The sequence below is a fragment of the Podarcis vaucheri genome (genome assembly GCF_965113315.1).
Source record: "Podarcis vaucheri genome assembly, chromosome: 14".
Lineage (NCBI taxonomy): Eukaryota > Metazoa > Chordata > Lepidosauria > Squamata > Lacertidae > Podarcis > Podarcis vaucheri.
This window is the reverse complement of record NC_138752.1, coordinates 15,528,547-15,548,980: the sequence shown is the minus strand read 5'-3', so window position 1 is coordinate 15,548,980 and position 20,434 is coordinate 15,528,547. Positions and strand designations below refer to the sequence as shown.

The following is a 20,434-nucleotide window of genomic DNA, read 5'->3' as shown; positions in this document are numbered from 1 at the left end:
CTAGCCCCCTTAATAAACTACAGTTCCCATTATTCTTCGGAGGAAGTCATATGTGTTAAATGTACTTCAAATGCGTACCTGTGACATTTATCCTAGAAATCAGAGAGGGATGGGGGATGCAATCAAGAGTGGACATGTTAAAAGTTGATAAAATTATGGCATGGACTGGAGAAAGTAGATTGTAAAATTCTCGCACAACACTACAAGTTGAGGCCATCCAATGAAATTAAGGGGGGAAGTATATTCTGGAAAGGGAAAAATTCACATTTGGAACAACAACCAAAAGGTTGGCTCTTGAGGTTATCTGCCCAGCTACAGATTCCCTTATGGCCCCATAAGTGAGCCACAGATCACTGAGCACACAGAACACTTTATAATGCTAGGATAAATGCTGTCAGTGCAACATACCTAACCTGTGTGATGATGAACCAGTTTAACTTATATCCTTCCCTGAAATTGTTGAGCAATAGAGCTCAAAATTCAGTTTCTTCCACTCCACTGACCGTCAGCTTTTGTTAGTTATTTAATCTGAGCTATGTTTTGAGAACACCCAGAAGAAGAATCCGCTTTGAAGAACTTAGAAGAGTATAATTTTTCATAGTGATGGATCTAAAGAAGGGGGAGCTTGGAGGACCTCAATGAAAGTCACAAGCCCCACCCCTGACTCCTCCCACCTTTAGCCAAATCTTGTTCTATATAGGGTAAAGGGACCCTTGACCGTTAAGTCCAGTCACGGACGACTCTGGGGTTGCAGCGCTCATCTTACTTTACTGGCCGAGGGAGCCGGCATTTGTCCGCAGACAGCTTCCGGGTCATGTGGCCAGTATGACTAAGCTGCTTCTGGCAAACCAGAGCAGTGCATGGAAACGCTGTTTACCCCACCGCCGGAGCGGTACCTATTTATCTACTTGCACTTTCACGTGTTTTTGAACTGCTAGGTTGGCAGGAGCAGGGACCGAGCAACGGGACCTCACCCCGTCGTGGGGATTCGAACCGCTGATCTTCTGATCAGCAAGTCCTAGGCTAGGGGTCTGCAACCTTTAAGACAAAAAGAGCCACTTGGACCCGTTTCTGAAGGAAAAAAAACTGGGAGCCGCAAAACCATTGCGACATTTAAAACAAATATATCTCCGGAGCCGCGATCTGACAGTGGGCGGGAAGGCGACGTTGGGACGGTGCGTGACTAACGCATGCACCGCCCCCATGCGACATCACAGCCAGTACAGCGCCCGCCACAGTGGGGAGTGTCGGGGCACACAATGCGCCTCCTCCCCTCGCTAGTATCCGCCCTGGAGCCGCGGGTTGCAGACCCCTGTCCTAGGCTCTGTGGCTTAGACCACAGCACCACCTTCGCCCCCTTGTTCTCCATATATCCTTCTAAAAACAGTAGCTGAGAGGACTACCACCACCTGATATAAGGGAGAGATGAGCCTCTTCTGGACCCCTGTAGTTCAAGCGCTGTCAACCAAGCAAAGAAATTGTAATTGGTGAGTTCCGCAGCCTTCACCAGTTATTTAAAACCTGCCAAATAAAATTTGTATTCATTGCATCAGAAAACCGAAGGGAGGAAAAAGATTCCGCATACGACAGGGATGGGAATCTCTGGCTCTTCCAGATGTTCCTGTACTAACATCATCCCTCAGCCTTGGCTGTGCTGGCTGAGCACATCAGAGCTGTAGTCCAATAAGACCTCTCCTCCTCCCAGAGGGGAGGAGTTGTGAGCGGGAGCAGCAGGGAGGCATATTCGGCTCCCTGCTTCTGATTGCCTCTGCTGCCACGGCCAAGCCTTTCAGCCGGCCAATAGGGACGGCTGGTGGGCGGGGTTTCGCTGCATATAAACAGCCACGCGGCAGCGCTCTGACCCCAGTCGGTTCCTGCTTGCATCGGATCTCCCCATAGCTGTCAACATTTCCCTTTTTTTTAAGGGAAACTCCCTTATTCCAAATAGGATTCCTCGCAAGAAAAGGGAAAAGTTGACAGCTATGGATCTCCCGCCCTCCCTCCCTTTTAGGTCAGCTGCCTCTGCGTATTGACCTTGCTATGGACTTCGGTTGGTTGCCTTGTCAGAACTGTTTTGGTATTGGCGGTTAGGCATTGGAATATGTGTACTGTGTTGGAGGATTGAGTATGGCCATCATCTACCCCTCCTCTTTTGGGTATTCCGTTAAAGGAATCCGGTGGTCGTGGATCCTGCCCAATGCCCTGCTGGTGGCTAGGGCCATAGCACGACCCTCGGTGACGTCATGGGGAGGCTTCCAGTTGTATTTGCATCAACAAGCTCCTCCCACTGGTTGTTAACCCCTGAAATGACTCCCCGCTGAGCAGGGTGGAGTCATGTATTGCTGTTTCATCCAATGCCTAAGGCAATACCACTCACATGCTGTAACCAATAAAGTTGTGGCTGCCTTGCTGTGGCGAAGGGGCTTGAATAACTCAGAGAAGCAATGAGCTACGCTGTGCAGGGCCACCCAAGATGGACAGGTCATAGTGGAGAGTTTTGACCAAACATGATCTACCTGGAGCAGGAACCGGCAAGCCACTCCAGTATCCCTGCCAAGAAAACTCCATGGACAAAGACAATATGGAAGTGAGAGCTGGACCATAAAGAAGGCTGATCGCCGAAGAATTGATGCTTTTGAATTATGGTGCTGGAGGAGACTCTTGAGAGTCCCATGGACTGCAAGAAGATCAAACCTCTCCATTCTGAAGGAAATCAGCCCTGAGTGCTCACTGGAAGGACACATCCTGAAGCTGAGGCTCCAATATTTTGGCCACCTCATGAGAAGAGAAGAATCCCTGGAAAAGACCCTGATGTTGGGAAAGATGGAGGGCACAAGGAGAAGGGGATGACAGAGGATGAGATGGTTGGACAGTGTTCTCGAAGCTACCAACATGAATTTGACCAAACTGCGGGAGGCAGTGGAAGACAGGAGCGCCTGGCGTGCTCTGGTCCATGGGGTCACGAAGATTCGGACACGACTAAACGACTAAACAACAACAATTTTGCCCATTAACCTAAAATAATGTGTCTTTGTGTCTTAATCCCATGCGGGTGCCAGGTCCTCGACTCACAATATCTGGAAGCTTCCACATTCACTACTCCTAGACTAGAGTGAGTAACAGCAGTTCTTTGCGCTTCCAGCTTTTCCGAGTCCTCCCAGGGACTGAACATACACACAAATCCTGTGCTCTGTTACTGAGCTACATTCCTGTCTTCCAAATGGGGCTCGCTTCCTTCTGTGTCAATACACTCCAGTCCATGCCGTCAGTGGTTATAATACGTGACATCTTACACTCTGCTATTTTGAAAGGGAGTACAGTGCTGAGTAGTGAAAGGCACGGACGTTTCGGGAAGCTGCTCTCTGGGATATATTTCATTCATACCAACATTCCTTCAAGAGCTTGCTGCTCACAGCATGGGTAGAAGAGAAGCCGGCCAGCTGCGGTTTCCAGTGGCCCAGATTGTAAGAACAATATTCTCAAGTCACAAATGCTAAGCAGAACTGCTCTGGGGAGACTTGCAATAGCACACATTTTTTTTGCATGCATGCTCTTTGCAGGAAAGACACTGCAGGCAGCTCAGCGTTTCCAGTTTGCCACGTAGTATTTAAAAAAGTATTTAAAAAAAACAATTTATTTATTTTTTAATCTCCTTCACGATGAACCCAAAGCAGTCTTAGAGCTGAGAATTGCAGAGGGGTTGCTAACAGCATAGCATCATGTGTGCACTCGGGATTTAATGGGGAATGTGTAATATTCCCTGAAAAAATAAAAGGGTCTTTGGTGTTCCTGCATCTATGTGCATTGGGACTTGTGTACATGGTGCAAGATGCTATTGGGCTGTATCCTGTCTGCTTGTCTGGGGCTGCTTGTCTGGGGCTGCTTGCGCTAGCAGATGGGTGAGTTTTAACGTCACACAACAGCATAGCTGTCAACGTTTCCCTTCCCCCCCAAAAAAATAATTCTCTTTTTTATAAACTTTTTTTTATTCAAAATTAAAACAAAACATATTATCCAGAAACATATCATCCTTATTCCCCCCCCATTTTTCCTCCCCCCCACCCTCCCACACAAACCCACCCAAACCCACCTCCCAGCTTCCCTCAGTTCCAGTCTTTGATTTCTCTAAGAACGCTGTTTTCTGCATGTTTCCCTTTTTTAAAGGGAAATTCCTTTATTCTGAATAGGATTCCTCGCAAGAAAAGGGAAAAGTTGACAGCTATGCAACAGAGGGATCCAGCACTACAGTTGTGCTAGTAGAAACTCATCAGGCAGAAAATTGCCCCATCTCTTGTGCAGCGAAGCAACCAGCAACTTGCCTATGCATTCTCTTGCACAACAATTTTGGCTGAAAGATAAAGAAGCCTATGAAAGGAAAGCAGGAGTGGCTTTGAAGTTGTCCATCAAAGGTCAACAGCAGCTGGGCAGCAGAATGAGCAGGGACACAGGTCACCTAGTCATAATTTTCCCGGCTATGAGGGCAGGACGTACTTCAGTCCTATCTAAATTATGCTAATTATTTCTAAATTTGAATATATACATATATGAATTGGTGCGTGCATATTTTATGTAGATGTGAGTTCCCTTTTTGTTATTTTCTTTGGCAAAGTATTTCCTCTTTTTGGAAATAAACAAAATCAGGCTTAGATACAGCATGCTGCTTCTAGGCAGCTTACTTCTTGCGGCTTCAGAACATGCTACGTTCGTTACTCAGAGTTATGGTATATGTATGACATTAATGACAAATACGAAATATAGTGCAATAAAAAAAATCCAGTTAGGGGCCATGTACTTCTGGATGACCCAGACATGTATGTACATATGTATACATGTACATACATACATACATACATACATGTATGTATGTATAGCCAAAGCTAGCTCTTTAAATATTATGTCCCATCCGTGGAAGCCATGACTGTTTAAGGTGGCATTATACTGTTGCAGACATCACCTTGCTGACAAAGGTCCGTATAGTCAAAGCTATGGTTTTCCCAGTAGTGATGTATGGAAGTGAGAGCTGGACCATAAAGAAGGCTGATCGCTGAAGAATTGATGCTTTTGAATTATGCTGCTGGGGGAGACTCTTGAGAGTCCCATGGACTGCAAGAAGATCCAACCTATCCATTCTGAAGGAAATCTGCTTTCGGCAACAGTGTTTTGCAGACTGCAATTGTTTCGCTGATGATTTGTTAATTATTCTATATGATTTACACTGTGTTTGTGATGTTCTGTTATTTTCTATCATGTTTGCCTTGTATTGGGAAGTTTTTAATGGTTGGTGTTTTAGTATGTTCTGATATATGCTGTGAGCTGCTCAGAGTGGCTGGGGAAACCCAGCCATACGGCCGGGGTATAAATAACAAAATTGTTGTTGTTTATTTGTAAACCGCTTTTGGATTCATTTGAATGAAAAGCAGCATAGAAATACAGTGGATGCTCAGGTTGCGAATGTGATCTGTGCAGGATGCACATTCGCAACCCGCAACGTCCGCAACCTGAAGTGGTGCGTCTGCGCACACGTGGGTTGTGATTCGGTGCTTCTGCACATGCGCAAAGCCGATTTAGCACTTCTGCGCATGTGCGAACGCCGAAACCCGGAAGTAACCTGTTCCAGTACTTCCAGGTTTCGGCGGTCCATAACACAAAAAAATGCAACCTGAAGCATCTGTAACCCGAGGTATAACTGTATAATGAATCAAATCAAATCATGGTTATTCTTAATTTTCAATAATAAAAAGCAATGATTACTTGTTGTGTTTCATATATTTATAATAAAATTACAATTACTAATTGATAATAAATGTTAGTAATTTTTTTAATAAGTTGATCAGGTCTGGCAGCTGAATCTTATTTCAACACTAGTGTCAGGGCAATATTCTCCCGAAGGCAGAAGCCTAAGGGGCCACAGGACATCTCACTGCCATTCCTAGCACAGTCAAACCTCTGTTCCCAAACACCTCCGTTATTGTACATTTCGGCTCCCCAATGCTGAAAACCTGGAAGTAAATGCTCCGGTTTTGGAACGTTTTTCGGAACCTGAACACCTGACATGGCTTCTGCTTGAGTGCAAGAAGCTCTTGCAACCTATCAGAAGCCGCACCTCGGTTGTCGAACGTTTCGGAAGTCGAACGGTCTTCCGGAACGGACTACGTGCAACAACTGAGGTTTGACTGTACCACTCAAGGCAGCTGCCTCACAGCCTTATGGCAGGTCTTAGCCCCGTCTCTCTCTAACTCTCAGTCCTTTTGCAGCCTGTCCACACGGTGGGTACCATTAGCCAATGGGAATGACTGTTGGCCTGGTCTGAAGACTGCCACATCCCTGTAGCAATCTCCTCCGAAAAAGGGAGAATGTGGGCCCTAGGCCAGGAATCTAGCCCAAGTTTAAATCATGAGGCAGGCATGTATGTTTCACATGACAGTAGAGAAATACTATCGTGAGGTTGAGGAGGGGGAAAGAGATTGAAACGGCAGCAGCCTCTAGGGTTTCTGCAACAGATATGCTTCATTCGAAGCAACTTTCTTCTAGGAAGAGCTCTGCGTGGCTATAAATCACCTGAAATCCAATGCTAAACTGCATGTTAAAAATAACGTGAATGTCTTTAGCCTTCTGTGGTCTCCAAGACATACAATATGGCCAGGACCCCCACAACCGAGCCAATTATGGAGCACGAAAAAGTAAGACATCGAGGTCAGAGCGTACCTAGGCACAAATTTTAACAAGCAGTAGGAAAAATCACTACACACTCCTCATAACCCTGAGCGGTAAGAAGTCCAGCGGCAGCCTGGCAAAGTTTTATTCCCTTTTCCATTAAACTTGCGGTGCCGTCTGAAGTACTTAATGGGTTGTCGTTTTATAAATGTAGACATTTGTAAAAAAAAAGGATCTCTAATACAAGTTTGTTTATGACATTGTGCAAAAGCATGCGCTTGTATTTTCATAAAAACAACTTTTTTAAAACCCCACCTTTCCATTCTAAAACAGAAGCCTCAAAGCAGTTCGCACGTTTAATCAAAGAAAAAAAAATATATTACTTGTCAGCTTAATCATACTGTTATGAGTTGGGTTGGGGGGAAATAGGCTGTATGCAGAGATCCTTCTAACCCCTGGATCAAGTGTTAAAAATAGTACAGTAATGTTATCAACAACTGTCTTAGCCCTATGCCTTATGCTTGTTTTTCTGTTAATGAATTTACAAAATGGTTCTTTTGAAACCCTTAATAAACAATAAAAACAATCTCAAAACAGTGAGCAATTAATAAAACCTCTAACTGCTTCCTGATTTCTTTTTCCAAAGTTTTGCTCTGGGAGGCAATAATGAAGTGTGTGTTGAGTAAGCAGAGGAAATAGATTTCTGTTTGGTTTGTTGTTGTTCTAATATTTACTATGAGGGTTTCTGCTTGTAGAGTTGTTCGATTGCCTAAAGAGAACTGATGCACTGTGGTCCACGTTCGCTCCCTAGTGGCAAACTAAGGGAGCAATCCAAACCCAATATCTACCAGATCTAGCGAGTTGGAATCCAGCAGGACTCCAGCATAGCCGGCTGATTTCTGGCACAGCCGGGCTACACCAGTGTAAGCTCCACATCCCAGCTCAGCAGGAGAATATGCCGTAGCAACTGCCTCATCCCAGCTCAGCAAGGGCTGAGCCAAGAACAAGCTTTTGCCTGCACAAGCCCTGAAGGGGTGTTCCAGGTTGGGAGCACGACGAGGCAGGGGAAACTTACACTGGATTCTAACTCAGTTCTGCTCAGTCACATGAACTGACAACTCAGGGGAACATATGCCAGCAAAAAGGGTGATGTCAGTCCAATTCCATTTTAAAGGCTTGTTTTCTTTCTGCCGAAGTTTGGAATAAGGGTAATCTATATCAGTTTATATGCCCGTTGTCTTTTTCCATTGAGTTTTCTTGTAGTGATGTATGGAAGTGAGAGCTGGACCATAAAGAAGGTTGATCGCCGAAGAATTGATGCTTTTGGTGCTGGAGGAGACTCTTGAGAGTCCCATGGACTGCAAGAAAATCAAACCTATCCATTCTGAAGGAAATCAGCCCTGAGTGCTCACTGGAAGGACACATCCTGAAGCTGAGGCTCCAATACTTTGGCCACCTCATGAGAAGAGAAGACTCCCTGGAAAAGACCCTGATGTTGGGAAAGATGGAGGGCACAAGGAGAAGGGGATGGCAGAAGACAAGATGGCTGCACAGTGTTCTCAAAGCTACCAGCATGAGTTTGACCAAACTGCGGGAGGCAGTGGAAGACAGGAGTGCCTGGTGTGCTCTGGTCCATGGAGTCACAAAGAGTCGGACACGACAAAACGACTAAACAACAACATATCCGTTTAACATGAACAAGCATAAATTGCACAGGCTTTCTATATTTAGGGTTGCTCTGCTGTCTCAAGTGTGTCCATTTTTTGCACATTTCCTACTGCAATTATGGTATGCCACCTTGTTTCAGTACTGTCCTTTAGCTACCTTGTTGCAAGGATTGGACACCCTATTGCACATCCCTGCGCTGAAAGTTTCAATTTTATAAGCAACAGAGCATGTGCTTCCACAGTGCCTTTATTACAGAGACATTTGTACTAGATTCATCTTACCATTACTGCATTCTTATACCCAGGGTACACAGGACAATTCTATACCTTGTAGCTGCTTTCAGATACCAACCCTGCTACAAATTACACAGTTGCCAGATTCTGCACAGCAGCGCTCAAAATTTGTCGGACGATGACCTGTGTCACAAACTAGATTTTATGACCACATATCAGAGTGCTCTGTAGACTGACAGCTATATATACTAACCGCTTATGCTCTGCCATTCCAGTCTAATGTTCCTGACTCTTCGCTTAGACTTTCCTTGCCTCCTTTAGATTTTTATAGACTTTAAATACTTTTTAGTTTTTCAAATCGTTTTTCAGATTTTAAATGACTGTACCCACCCACCCCTTCCTTATGCTGGTCTATGACCATAACAAAGATTTGATTTGATAATTTCGATTTTATCAACTGAAGACCAGACATAAGAAGCATTAATCCCATTAACACTTCTGCAAATCCCTTTGTTCTGATTTTAGGTTGCAATCCTATGCATAGGTTCTTGGTTGCAATTCCCATTGAACTCAGTAGACTTTATGAGTAAAGCTCAACAACTTCACAAACACACACACACCCCAAGGTCAACAACAACTTTGGCTCGGTTTGGGGGCAGCTCGGGGGCCAGTTAAATGACCCCCGTGGGCCGCTTGTGGCCCATGGGCCTTTGGTTGCCAACCCCTGCTTTACATAGTCTAAGATACATTGAGGACAGAACCAACCAAGCCCTCAGGGGCGGCCCTACCATTAGGCAGAGTGAGGCCACCACCCACAGGTACTGGGGGACACCAGCGCTGCTCCTCTGGCACTCCTGCTTCTACAGCAGGGAAGATCTGTGCATGTTCATAAGGAGCCTACTTTCCCACCCCCACCCCATGTGGTAAAGGACACTGTCCCATGGCCAGTGCTGTGGGGGGGGGATTCAACTTCTGGTCCATTTCTGTACCAGGAAGAGTGAGGGTGCCATCTTTTTGTTATCATGCCTTACTCGTCATTTCATTTTCAGTTTTGTAAAATCCAGTTAAAATATTTTTTTAAGAAAAAAAAATATTTGTATCCTGCAATTTTATTTTATTTTTTTTAAAAAGGAATCAAGAGCAGAACAGGCAGATGGTAACAAGCAGTATGTGATATACAAATGACATGAGAAAACTTAGTATACCGTACTTTTTTGTATAACATTATTCTTGTTTATAAAACCCAATAATAACTTAAAATCAAAAAACAAGCGGTATGTTAAAACCGCTTGTGAAGGCGGATGAAGGCTGCAGCACATAAGATATCTACCAGTCGTCATGATACTCTGTTGTTGTTTAGTTGTGCCCCACTCTTTGTGACCCCATGGACCAGAGCACGCCAGGCCCTCCTGTCTTCCACTGCCTCCCACAGTTTGGCCAAACTCATGCTGGTAGCTTCGAGAACACTGTCCAACCATCTCGTCCTCTGCCGTCCCCTTCTCCTTGTGCCCTTCATCTTTCCCAACATCAGGGTCTTTTCCAGGGAGTCTTCTCTTCTTGTGAGGTGGCCAAAGTATTGGAGTCTCAGCTTCAGTATCTGTCCTTCCAGTGAGCACTCAGGGCTGATTTCCTTCAGAATGGAGAGGTTTGATCTTCTTCCAGTCCATGGGACTCTCAAGAGTTTCCTCCAGCACCATAATTCAAAAGCATCAATTCTTCGGCGATCAGCCTTCTTGATGGTCCAGCTCTCACTTCCATACATCTCTACTGGGAAAACGATACTCACGCCTTTTGAATAGAACCTTACTGCGAAGACTGTGCGCTGGACAGCGCGCACACATAAAACAAAACAAACCCCAAACCGTGTTTATGGAAGGCAATCTTACTCGTGATCGCCAAAGAAGTAGAAGTTTGAGACTCCTGATCTCCGCTTCTGGAGGAGACAGGCGGGCTGGAAACCTGGAGAGAGAAAGGGAGCGTGAGCGCGCGCTCCCGTCTGGCTGGCTGGACCCGCCCCTCGTTTGGCAGGAGCCGGTCACTTTTTGCGCCGGTAACCAAGCGAGGCGCCTCAGTGCGCTCGGCGCGCCTGGGCAGAGAGGAGCGACGAGCTGGCGCCGGGGGCCGAGTCTCCCCAAGGCGCCGTCGAGACCATGTTCCCGGGCTTGTACACGGCGCTGGCGGGTCTGCTGCTGCTGCCTCTGCTGGTGAACCTGGCGTGCCCTTACCTCTTCCAGGATTTGGGCTTCTTCCTGCAGCTGGTGCGCGTGGCGCAAAGGTCTCGCCGCGCCGCCTCGCGCGTCCCTCCGCGGACGCTGGTGGAGGTGTTCAGGCAGCGGGCGCGCCAGGCTCCCCAAAAGCCCATGCTGCTCTTCCGAGACGAGGTGTACACCTACGAGCAGGTGGAGCGGCGGAGCAACCAGGTGGCGAGGGCGCTGAGGGAGCACGCAGGGCTGCGGCAGGGCGATGCCGTGGCGCTCTTCCTGGGCAACCAGCCCGCCTACGTGTGGCTGTGGCTGGGCTGCGCCAAGCTGGGATGCGCCATGGCCTGCCTCAACTGCAACATCAGGGCCAGGTCCTTGGTGCATTGCTTCCAGTGCAGCGGCGCCAAAGTGCTGCTGGCCGACCCAGGTGAGGACCTCCTCTTCTCCTCTCCCTCCCCCCCCCAGCTGATAGTGGTTTAATTGCTCTGTCACCAGCTCCTGCCAACCTAGCAGTTCGAAAGCACTCCAGTCATAGCTGTCAACCTTCCCCTTTTTTTTTTTTTGCTGGAAATTCCCTTATTCCAGCGCCGTTTCCCACTGCTATCCCGGATTGTTAGATATCCCGTGGACTGTCCCCGGGACAGGTGAAGCTGCTGATCCCTTATTTCCGAGGCTGCTGATCCCTTATTTTCAAATCTGAAAGTTGACAGCTATGACTCCAGTGCAAGTAGATAAAAAGGTACTGCTGGGGCAGGAAGGTAAATGGCGTTTCCGTGTGCTCTGGTTTCCGTCACGGTGTTCCATTGTGCCAGAAGTGGTTTAGTCATGCTAGCCACATGACCTGGAAAGCTGTCTGTGGCAGTGGCGTAGCGTGGGTTGTCAGCACCCGGGGCAAGGCAAGTAATTTGCGCCCCCTAACCTGTGGATTTGCGCCCCCTAACCCCCAGATGTTGTGCCCGGTGCAGCCAGCCCCCCCTGCACCCCCCACGCTACGCCACTGGTCTGTGGATAAACACCGTCTCCCTTGGCCTGAAAGCGAGATGAGCACCGCAACCCCATAGTCACCTTGGACTGGACTTAACCGTCCAGCGGTCCTCTACCGTTTTTTAACCTTTTTTTAATGGCCGCCCACCTAGCAGTATCCATGCCTTTAGGGGCCCCGCAACCAAGGATCAAAAGAAAATTACAACCAACCTTTTGTAGTTCAGTGTTACCCCACTAGAGCACTCCCACGAGACATCTCCAGATACGAAGCTTCTGTGAGCTAGTGCGTTGCACGTTCCCACTGAGCCCAGATCCTAGTAGAATATTCTCAAGTAGGTGATTGGAAGCAATGGTGGGTTGGTAAAATCAAGAACGTTTTAGGAGATAATTTGTGAGTGCCCCTCCTGAGATTTCGTCTGCCTAGAGTAGAGGCCTCCACAGAGTTTAATCTAGCACTGGTGGCTAGAGTGATGGGCAGGGGTGCCAACTTGAATAAAATATGGGAGGGGGGCAGGTAAGCCCCACCCTGATATAATGGATTACATGATGTGTCACTGTGTACATGATGTGGCAATGCTCATGAACTCTGGGGGAGCCTTGGCCCTCTCAAATACAGTGGTACCTCAAGTTGAGTACTTAATTTGTTCCGGAGGTCCATACTTAACCTGAAACTATTCTTAACCTGAAGCACCACTTTAGCTAATGGGGCCTCCCGCTGCCGCCGTGCCACCGGAGCACGATTTCTGTTCTCATCCTGAAGCAAAGTTCTTAACCTGAAGCACTATTTCTAGGTTAGCGGAGTCTGTAACCTGAAGCGTCTGTAACCTGAGGTACCACTGTGTTTTATGGGGGGGGGCGGTACCTCAGCCCCTAGGAGTTGGCTCCTATGGTGGTGTGAAACCCGCTCAGAATCCCACAGCGTGACCTTGGGTCATGTGCACAATCTCAGCTTTAGCCCACCTCGCAGGGGTGTTGCGAGGATGAGCTCCCAGAAGGATGGTGGAGCTGTGTGTGCTGAGCTCTTTGAAGGAAGAATGAGATGATGGCATGGTAACCTGGTGTTGCACACCATCAAGTCAATAGAAAACCACTTTTTTCAAAACCAGGTTTGAGGGAGGGAGCCTTGAAGCACCAGTCTTTCACTTTTGTTGCCTCTGATTAACAGGTTTTGCAATAATAATGATAATAATAATAATAAGTATTGTTCATCAGAGGTAATAGAAGAACAAGAAGTGGTTGGGTGCACATTTGGGGGGGGAATCCTCATGCTCACCATAAATGTGAGGTTCCCAGTGGCGTAGCGTGGGTTGTCAGCACCCGGGGCAAGGCAAGTAATTTGTGCCCCCTAACCCGTGGATTTGCGCCCCCTAACCATAACCCCCAGATGTTGCGCCCGGTGCGGCTGGCCCCCCCTGCACCCCCCACGCTACGCCACTGGAGGTTCCACAAGATTATTCACTGTTTTGACAGCAATATTGTGCCTTATTAAAATGCAGATGACACCTTTAAATTGCTTCCTATTATTAAGCTTCATGCTAGGCAGCAGTTCCACAGGTGCATGGAGCATGGTATCCCCTGTTGCATTTCTCTCTCTCGTGTAGCTGTGAAAGGGATAGGAGACTTTCTGGAGAAAAGAGGTTATCCCTACCAATAGGGTGACCTGAATAGTTGCCATTCCATATCTTTTATTAAGCTCCATCAGCAGTTTGACATTGGGTCAGTGTGAGTAGTGAGTGAGAGCAAAGGTACATTTACAATCATTGGTCGTAGATACAGGCTCATTAAGAAGCAAGAATCAGTTATGACCAAGTATCAATATGACTTTCAGTGGCAAAGAGAGGACTGATAAGTGACAATCCAATAATATATATGAGAATAACCACACTGAAATTTCTAAGCAGCCCTCCAAACTGAGTGACTGGACAGTGAAATGTGAGGTACAATTCAATGTAAACAAGTGTAAAGTGATGCATTTGGGGACATATTATTATTATTGTTGTTATTATTATTATTATTAATTTCAAGTATATATGCCCATGGGGTCTTACCTGGAGGTGACAGATAAGGAATGGGATCTGGGACTCATAGTCAATAATTTAATGAAGATGTTCACTTAGTGTGCAGCGGCTGTGAAAAAAGGCAAATTCCATGCTAGGGATCAAATTCCTTCTTAGGAATCATTAAATTAGTTATACAAGTCTGTGATGGTTGCCTTGCCTCAAAAATGATACAGTGGTACCTTGGGTTAAGAACTTAATTCGTTCCAGAGGTCTGAGCTGAGGAGATGCAAACTTGAGAAGATCCACTTGGGGTCACCAATTTTTGGCCTTGCATAGGGCGCCATGTTATGAAAGATTACCAAAGACCACCCCTGGGCTAGGGCCTGAGAGACCAGTGTTCAAATCTCCACTCAGCCACACGAAGCCTGCTGGCTCACCTTGGACCAGTCACTATCTCTCAGCCTAACCTACCTCACAGGCCTGTTGTGAGGATAAAATGGAAAGCACAACACCTTGAGCTCCTTGGAGGAAAAGTGGAATATAAATAATAACTAAGCTTTCTTTAAAAAAAATCCAAACAGACAGAATAGTGAGATTTGTAACAAGAATATATGCCTGGATACTATCATACAAGTTTAAACAAGTTTTGTTTGTTTTGAAAAGTGCTCTGGAAATGTTGGAAGTAACCTGTTATTGGGTTAAAACAACTTGCAACCTCGGGTTTACACAGGTAATGGTAGTAACTTAAAAATAGGAGGCAGAAGGTGTTCCCTGTTAAATAGTTAGCAGAGATACCTTGTTTGGACGTTAGCCTGCATTTTCTTGTAAACATGCCCACATTGCTGATATATCCGTATCTACATGAGATAACGGATAATTATCGTTGTTCACTTGGCATAAAGTATGAGTTTTAAAATCCTACCTGTGGAAAATGAAGGATTAGACAATGACCTGAATTAAGAAAACAGAACTACAAACAAGTTACCGAACAAGTTCATCTGATACACTGATGGTCTAATATCAGCCTCCCTATGCAAATGATAGTTTCTGGAAGTGCAATGCAATTCCTTCCTCCTTTCTCTTATCTGTCCTTGTAATTGCTGTGACCCGAGAAAGAGAAACAATAGTATGTATAAATTATTTACTTGAGAGCATCTTCTGCCAAGGCAGAATCATAGGCTGTAAGTTGGTTGGTTTTTGCAAAACTCCTCTCTCATATCCAGAAAGGAGGTAAACCTAAGGTTGCTGGTGGGGGCTTCGATGGCTGAATGTTCTTTATTACACTATTTTTATTTATTGTTTTCTTTATTAGACTTATATATCGTCCTTCTCCATGAGATTTCAGGGCGGTTCTGACCCCCCAGATTCCTCTAACTTAGCTAGAACTCTCTCTTCATACATGCTGCAGAAATATTATAGATGGGGAAATATTCAGTTAGATGGGCCTGCAGTAGTTACATCCAGACAGAGTTTTACCACCTCAGATTGCCAGCAATCAAATTAGAAGAACCAAGGATGCTATGCAGGGCCAGAGTCAACGACAGTGGTACCTCAGTTTTCGAGCATCTCGGAAGCCAAACGTTTTGGTTTTCAAAGACCGAAAACCCGGAAGTAATTGCTTCCATTTTCGAACACACCTCAGAAGTCGAACGGCTTCCGTGGCATGTTTTTCCATTTTCCCCATTGACTTTGCAAACCGCCCTTTGTGCCTCGGTTGTCAAACATTTCGGAAGTCAAGCGGTCTTCCGGAATGGATTATGTTCAACAACTGAGGTACCATTGTATATGCAGTGTCCACCTTTTAAGGTGGTTTTGGGGGGGGTTGTTTTTGCCTTTTACAAGATTTGGAAATTCTGCTTTTATTCTACTCTTCTGCTTCTATTCTGTTGATACATTAATACATTACATAACAGCAAAATGTCCCTTTACCTTGTTCTGAATAATGGTACTTCTCTTGTTAATGCTGTCTGGCATTTGGGTTTGGAGCTGGGGCGCGGGTGGCGCTGTGGTCTAAATTACAGAGCCTAGGGCTTGCCGATTGGAAGGTCGGCAGTTCGAATCCCCACGGCAGGCTGAGCTCCCATTGTTTCCTCCCAGTTCCTGCCCACCTAGCAGTTCAAAAGCACATCAAGTTACCACTGTACTAAATGCACGAGCGAAAATGCTTAAGTGAACAATGCTATGTTTAAGTGATGATCATGTAGGAGACATAAGGGAAGAGTTCCCTAATAAGGATGCTGCCACAGAGAAGGCCCTGCTGGAGGTCACAACCGCACCCCTGAGCCATACACATCTGTGTCACCACTTCCTTTTTTGGGAATGCCTTCCAAAAAGAGAACCGTGCTCACAGTGGCTTTTGGGGAGTCTCTCATGCAGGGTGGAACAGGAGCACACAGATAACCGCAGATACATTTTCCATGTCATTATGGGAACCTTTCAGAAACGATGCATGAAAGAGGTAGGAAATTCCCTGGGATATTGCGTCACCCTCCCACTGGAAATAGCTGAAATACGCAGGTGGGGCTGGAGAACCCTCACACTTGATAATGAACAATCTCCTGAGGGTCCTTATAGTGACACACAAATCCAGGCATTGTGCAATTTCAGATTGTTAGGAAACATGCCGGCTAGCCTTTTCCCAGATGTATCGTGAAAATATGACACCTGTGTTTCTGATACCCCACAGTATTTTGCCTTCCTTTATATGGCACCACTAAATATTTGTGGAAATAAATTTGGCAAGATGTTTGCTGTGGACCCTGTTACAGTGGTACGTCGGGTTAAGTACTTAATTCGTTCTGGAGGTCTGTACTTAACCTGAAACTGTTCTTAACCTGAAGCACCACTTTAGCTAATGGGGCCTCCTGCTGCTGCCACGCCGCCGGAGCACGATTTCTGTTCTCAACCTGAAGCAAAGTTCTTAACCTGAAGCACTATTTCTGGGTTAGCGGAGTATGTAACCTGAAGTGTATGTAACCTGAAGCGTATGTAACCTGAAGTGTATGTAGCCTGAGGTACCACTGTACAGTGGTACCTCGGGTGACAGACACTTCAGGTTACAGACTCCGCTAACCCAGAAATAGTTCCTCGGATTAAGAACTTTGCCTCAGGATGAGAACAGAAATCGCACGGCGGTAGCAGGAGGCCCCATTATCTAAAGTGGTACCTCAGGTTAAGAACAGTTTCAGGTTAAGAACGGACCTCCAGAACAAATTAAGTTCTTAACCCGAGGTACCACTGTATATGTGAGTGGCGTTTAACATGGCCACACTGTAACTTGATGACCTGTATTCTCTTTTTCACCAAAAGCTGATCTCCCACGTGGGTTGCAGGCAGTGGCATAGCGTGGGTTGTCAGCACCCGGGGCAAGGCAAGTAATTTGCACCCCCTAACCCACACCGCACGCCTGGCACCCACCCCCTTCACAGTGGGCGGCGACCTGGCGGCTCGGATCGGATTCGCACAGCCAGCACTGCAGTGAGAGAGAGTGAGTGAGCCATGTAGGGGCAGAGAGCTGCGAGTGCGAGCGTGCCCCCCCCCAGATGTTGCACCCGGTGCGGCCGGCCCCCCCTGCACCCCCCACACTACGCCACTGGTTGCAGGTTTTGTTCTGTGCTACTTGTTCCGCCATTGTGGAAATGAGCAATGGCATATGACTTTTCTGAGGTTTCGAAGCTACAGCACCTGAAATTCTCTCCTTCTACACAACTCTTTTCTTTTTCCTCCCCCCCCCCCCTTGCATCTGGCCATGCTATGAAGAGTACTACAAAAACATTTCAGAGTAAAACATCACAGCACAAACCTTTATTGAATAATGGGCCTTCCCCCCCCCCCTTTAAGTAACCATTTCTTCTCTCCTCCTTAAAGAATTAGCATCAGCCATTGAAGAAGTGCTTCCAGTCCTGAAGGAAGAGAATGTGACTATCTATTACTTAAGCAGGACCTCCAACACAGAGGGGATCGACAGTTTCATTGACAAAATGGACGCTGCTTCAGATGAGCCTATTCCAGTGTCCTGGAGATCAAATGTCACTTTTAAAAGTCCTGCCCTGTACATATATACCTCTGGGACTACAGGTACTGTAATAATAATAAAAACCCAGAAATTAGGGATTCCTTGGTCTACAGTCAACCCTATGCAGAAATAAGTCCTGTTTAGTTCAGTGGGACTGATTTCCAGGTAACTGGGTGTACAGAATTGCAGCTGGCTTATTTTATTCACTGGCTGGTTTTAAAATATCTTATGAAGAAATCTAATTGACATATTGCAAAACTCCACTGAAAGTGCCTGAGGAAAAGCACAGTGCCTCTAAAGTCTCTAAAACTTGGGAGACAAAACTAGCTGTAGTTGTGTATTTTAATACTCTGTTGGAAGCTGCCCAGAGTGGCTGGGGAAGCCCAGCCAGATGGGCAGGGTATAAATAATAAATTCTATTCTATTAAGCAATGTGGTAGTTTGCAAACAAAAGCATATGTAAGGCATGGGCGTAGCCAAGTAGGGTAAGGAAGGGGCAGTAAAATCAGTAAAAATACATAGCTAACTGAGGTTCTGCTCCCTGCAACAAAAGGCCCCCCCCCCCAGAAATCCTAGCTACACCCATGGATGTGAGACTGCTCTACTAACAAAAGAGAGCATTGTTGTTTTTTGAACGGTTTCTTTTGGATGAAAAAAACCAGTAGCAACCCAAGCTGGATCCAAGCTAAGTTGGCTACGTTTTAGTCCTACTGAAAACAACCGATAAATGTTAATTATGACTATCTCTTCAGTTCCCAAAGTTGTTAACAATCAATCTTCTCAGGGAATCCTGGAAGAGGAATAGGAGCCGCCTAACAACTTGAGGCACCCTTAACAAACTACAGCTCCCAGAATTATTTGGGGGAAGCCACAACTGTTTAAAGTGGCATTATGGTGCTTTAGGGACGCGGGTGGCGCTGTGGGTTAAACCACAGAGCCTAGGACTTGCTGATCAGAAGGTCGGCAGTTCAAATCCCCGCGACGGGGTGAGCTTCTGTTGCTCGGTCCCTGCTCCTGCCAACCTAGCAGTTCGAAAGCACGTCAAAGTGCAAGTAGATAAATAGGTACCGCTCCGGCAGGAAGGTAAATGGCGTTTCCGTGCGCTGCTCTGGTTCGCCAGAAGTGGCTTAGTCATGCTGGCCACATGACCTGGAAGCTGTACGCCGGCTCCCTCGGCCAATAAAGTGAGATGAGCACCACAACCCCAGAGTCGGCCACGACTGCACCTAATGGTCAGGGGTCCCTTTACCTTTACTATGGTGTTTTAAATGCATGTTGTGAATGTGTCGCAACTTAGCCTTCTCCCTAACATGAGTTTTTTTGTTTGTTTGTTACACGAACGGAGATTTTAAGCATGAGGATAAGGTGTAGGAGATGAATTGGCATATAAAGCCTTCTCTGGTTATTAGAGGTTTGGAAATCATTATAGTAGGTTCATAGATGTCATTGCCCTGTACAGTGGTACCCCGGAAGTCGAACGGAATCCGTTCCGGAAGGCCGTTCGACTTCCAAAATGTTCGGAAACCAAGGCACGGCTTCCAATTGGATGCAGGAAGCTGCTGCGGCCAATCGGAAGCCGTGGAAGCCCCGTGGGATGTTCGAGTTCAAAAGAACACTCACTTCCTGGTTAGTGGCGTTCAGGAGTCAAAATGTTTGACTCGCAAGCATAGCTGTCAACTTACAGATTTGAAAATAAGGGACCAGCAGCCTCAAAAATAAGGGATCAGCAGCCAAAATAAGAGATTTTCCAAACACAGGTATGTGAGCCCCTCCGAGCCAAAGGCAGAAAGCCCAGCCAGCAGCCAAACGAAGCCTCAAGCGGTGGTTCCCACAGTGCAGCAACCCAGCAAAGGGGATGCAGCAAGGAAAACCACCGTCACCTCTCCGCTGGGAAGCGCTGAGCAAAGGCGAGTCCCCAGGCAACGCGGCCGATTTGATTGGCACAGGGCATGCAAGCTCCACCCCCCAGTCGTTCTTAGACTCCTTATTGGGTGAGCAACGCAGCCAAGCAACACAGTTGGAGCCTCCCTCCTCCCTGGCCAGCAGAGAGGGAGGGAGAGGAGCTGCTTCCTTTGAAACCCGGGAAATTTACAGGACATCATCAATAAGGGACAGAAGCGGGACACGGCGCTGGGATAAGGGAGTTTCCCGCCAAATAAGGGACGGTTGACAGCTATGCTCACAAGGCATTCGGGATCCAAGGTACGACTGTACTTGTTTCCCGTCTAATGAAAAACAAAACTTTTCTCTTCACACAGGTCTCCCGAAAGCTGCGTTGATTACCCATGAACGCACGATATTGGCCTGTGCTCTGATCATTGCCAGCGGTGTTACTTCAGCAGATGTTATCTATACCGCTCTGCCGCTCTATCATAGTGCCGCCCTTTTAATTGGGGTGCACGGCTGCATCCTGCAAGGTAAGCAGGACTAAGTTGGATTAATAACTTGACTTTGTTTTGGAAAGCGTGTTCTCCTTCATGGAGAGCACGTGTTGCGGTGGGGTCTTACAAGACATCCCACTGTTGCTGGGCGGGTAAAGGTAGTCAGCCACCATTGCAATTGGGCTCCTCTTGTCGTTGGGGAGAATTTGATGTTGCCATTTAATGATTGACAGCCAAGAAGTTTTATATTCCCTGCGCGCAGCGTTGAACTTCCTTTTTTCGCTGCGCGCATCAGATT

General features: G+C 46.6%; 1 protein-coding gene across 2 annotated transcripts in view; it reads left to right on the top strand.

Moving 5' to 3' along the window:
* Window positions 1-10,630: 10,630 nt before the first annotated feature.
* Window positions 10,631-20,434, top strand: part of SLC27A2 (solute carrier family 27 member 2) — a 57,038-nt gene continuing 47,234 nt past the window's right edge. Inside the window, exons 1-3 of one of the 2 annotated variants that reach the window (XM_082198526.1) lie at window positions 10,631-11,183; window positions 17,608-17,817; window positions 20,014-20,172. In XM_082198526.1, coding sequence (XP_082054652.1) covers window positions 10,706-11,183; window positions 17,608-17,817; window positions 20,014-20,172 — 847 coding nt within the window. In that variant the 5' untranslated portion in view covers window positions 10,631-10,705. The remainder of the gene's footprint in view (window positions 11,184-17,607; window positions 17,818-20,013; window positions 20,173-20,434) is intronic. The other variant, XM_082198525.1, reaches the window with a different exon arrangement.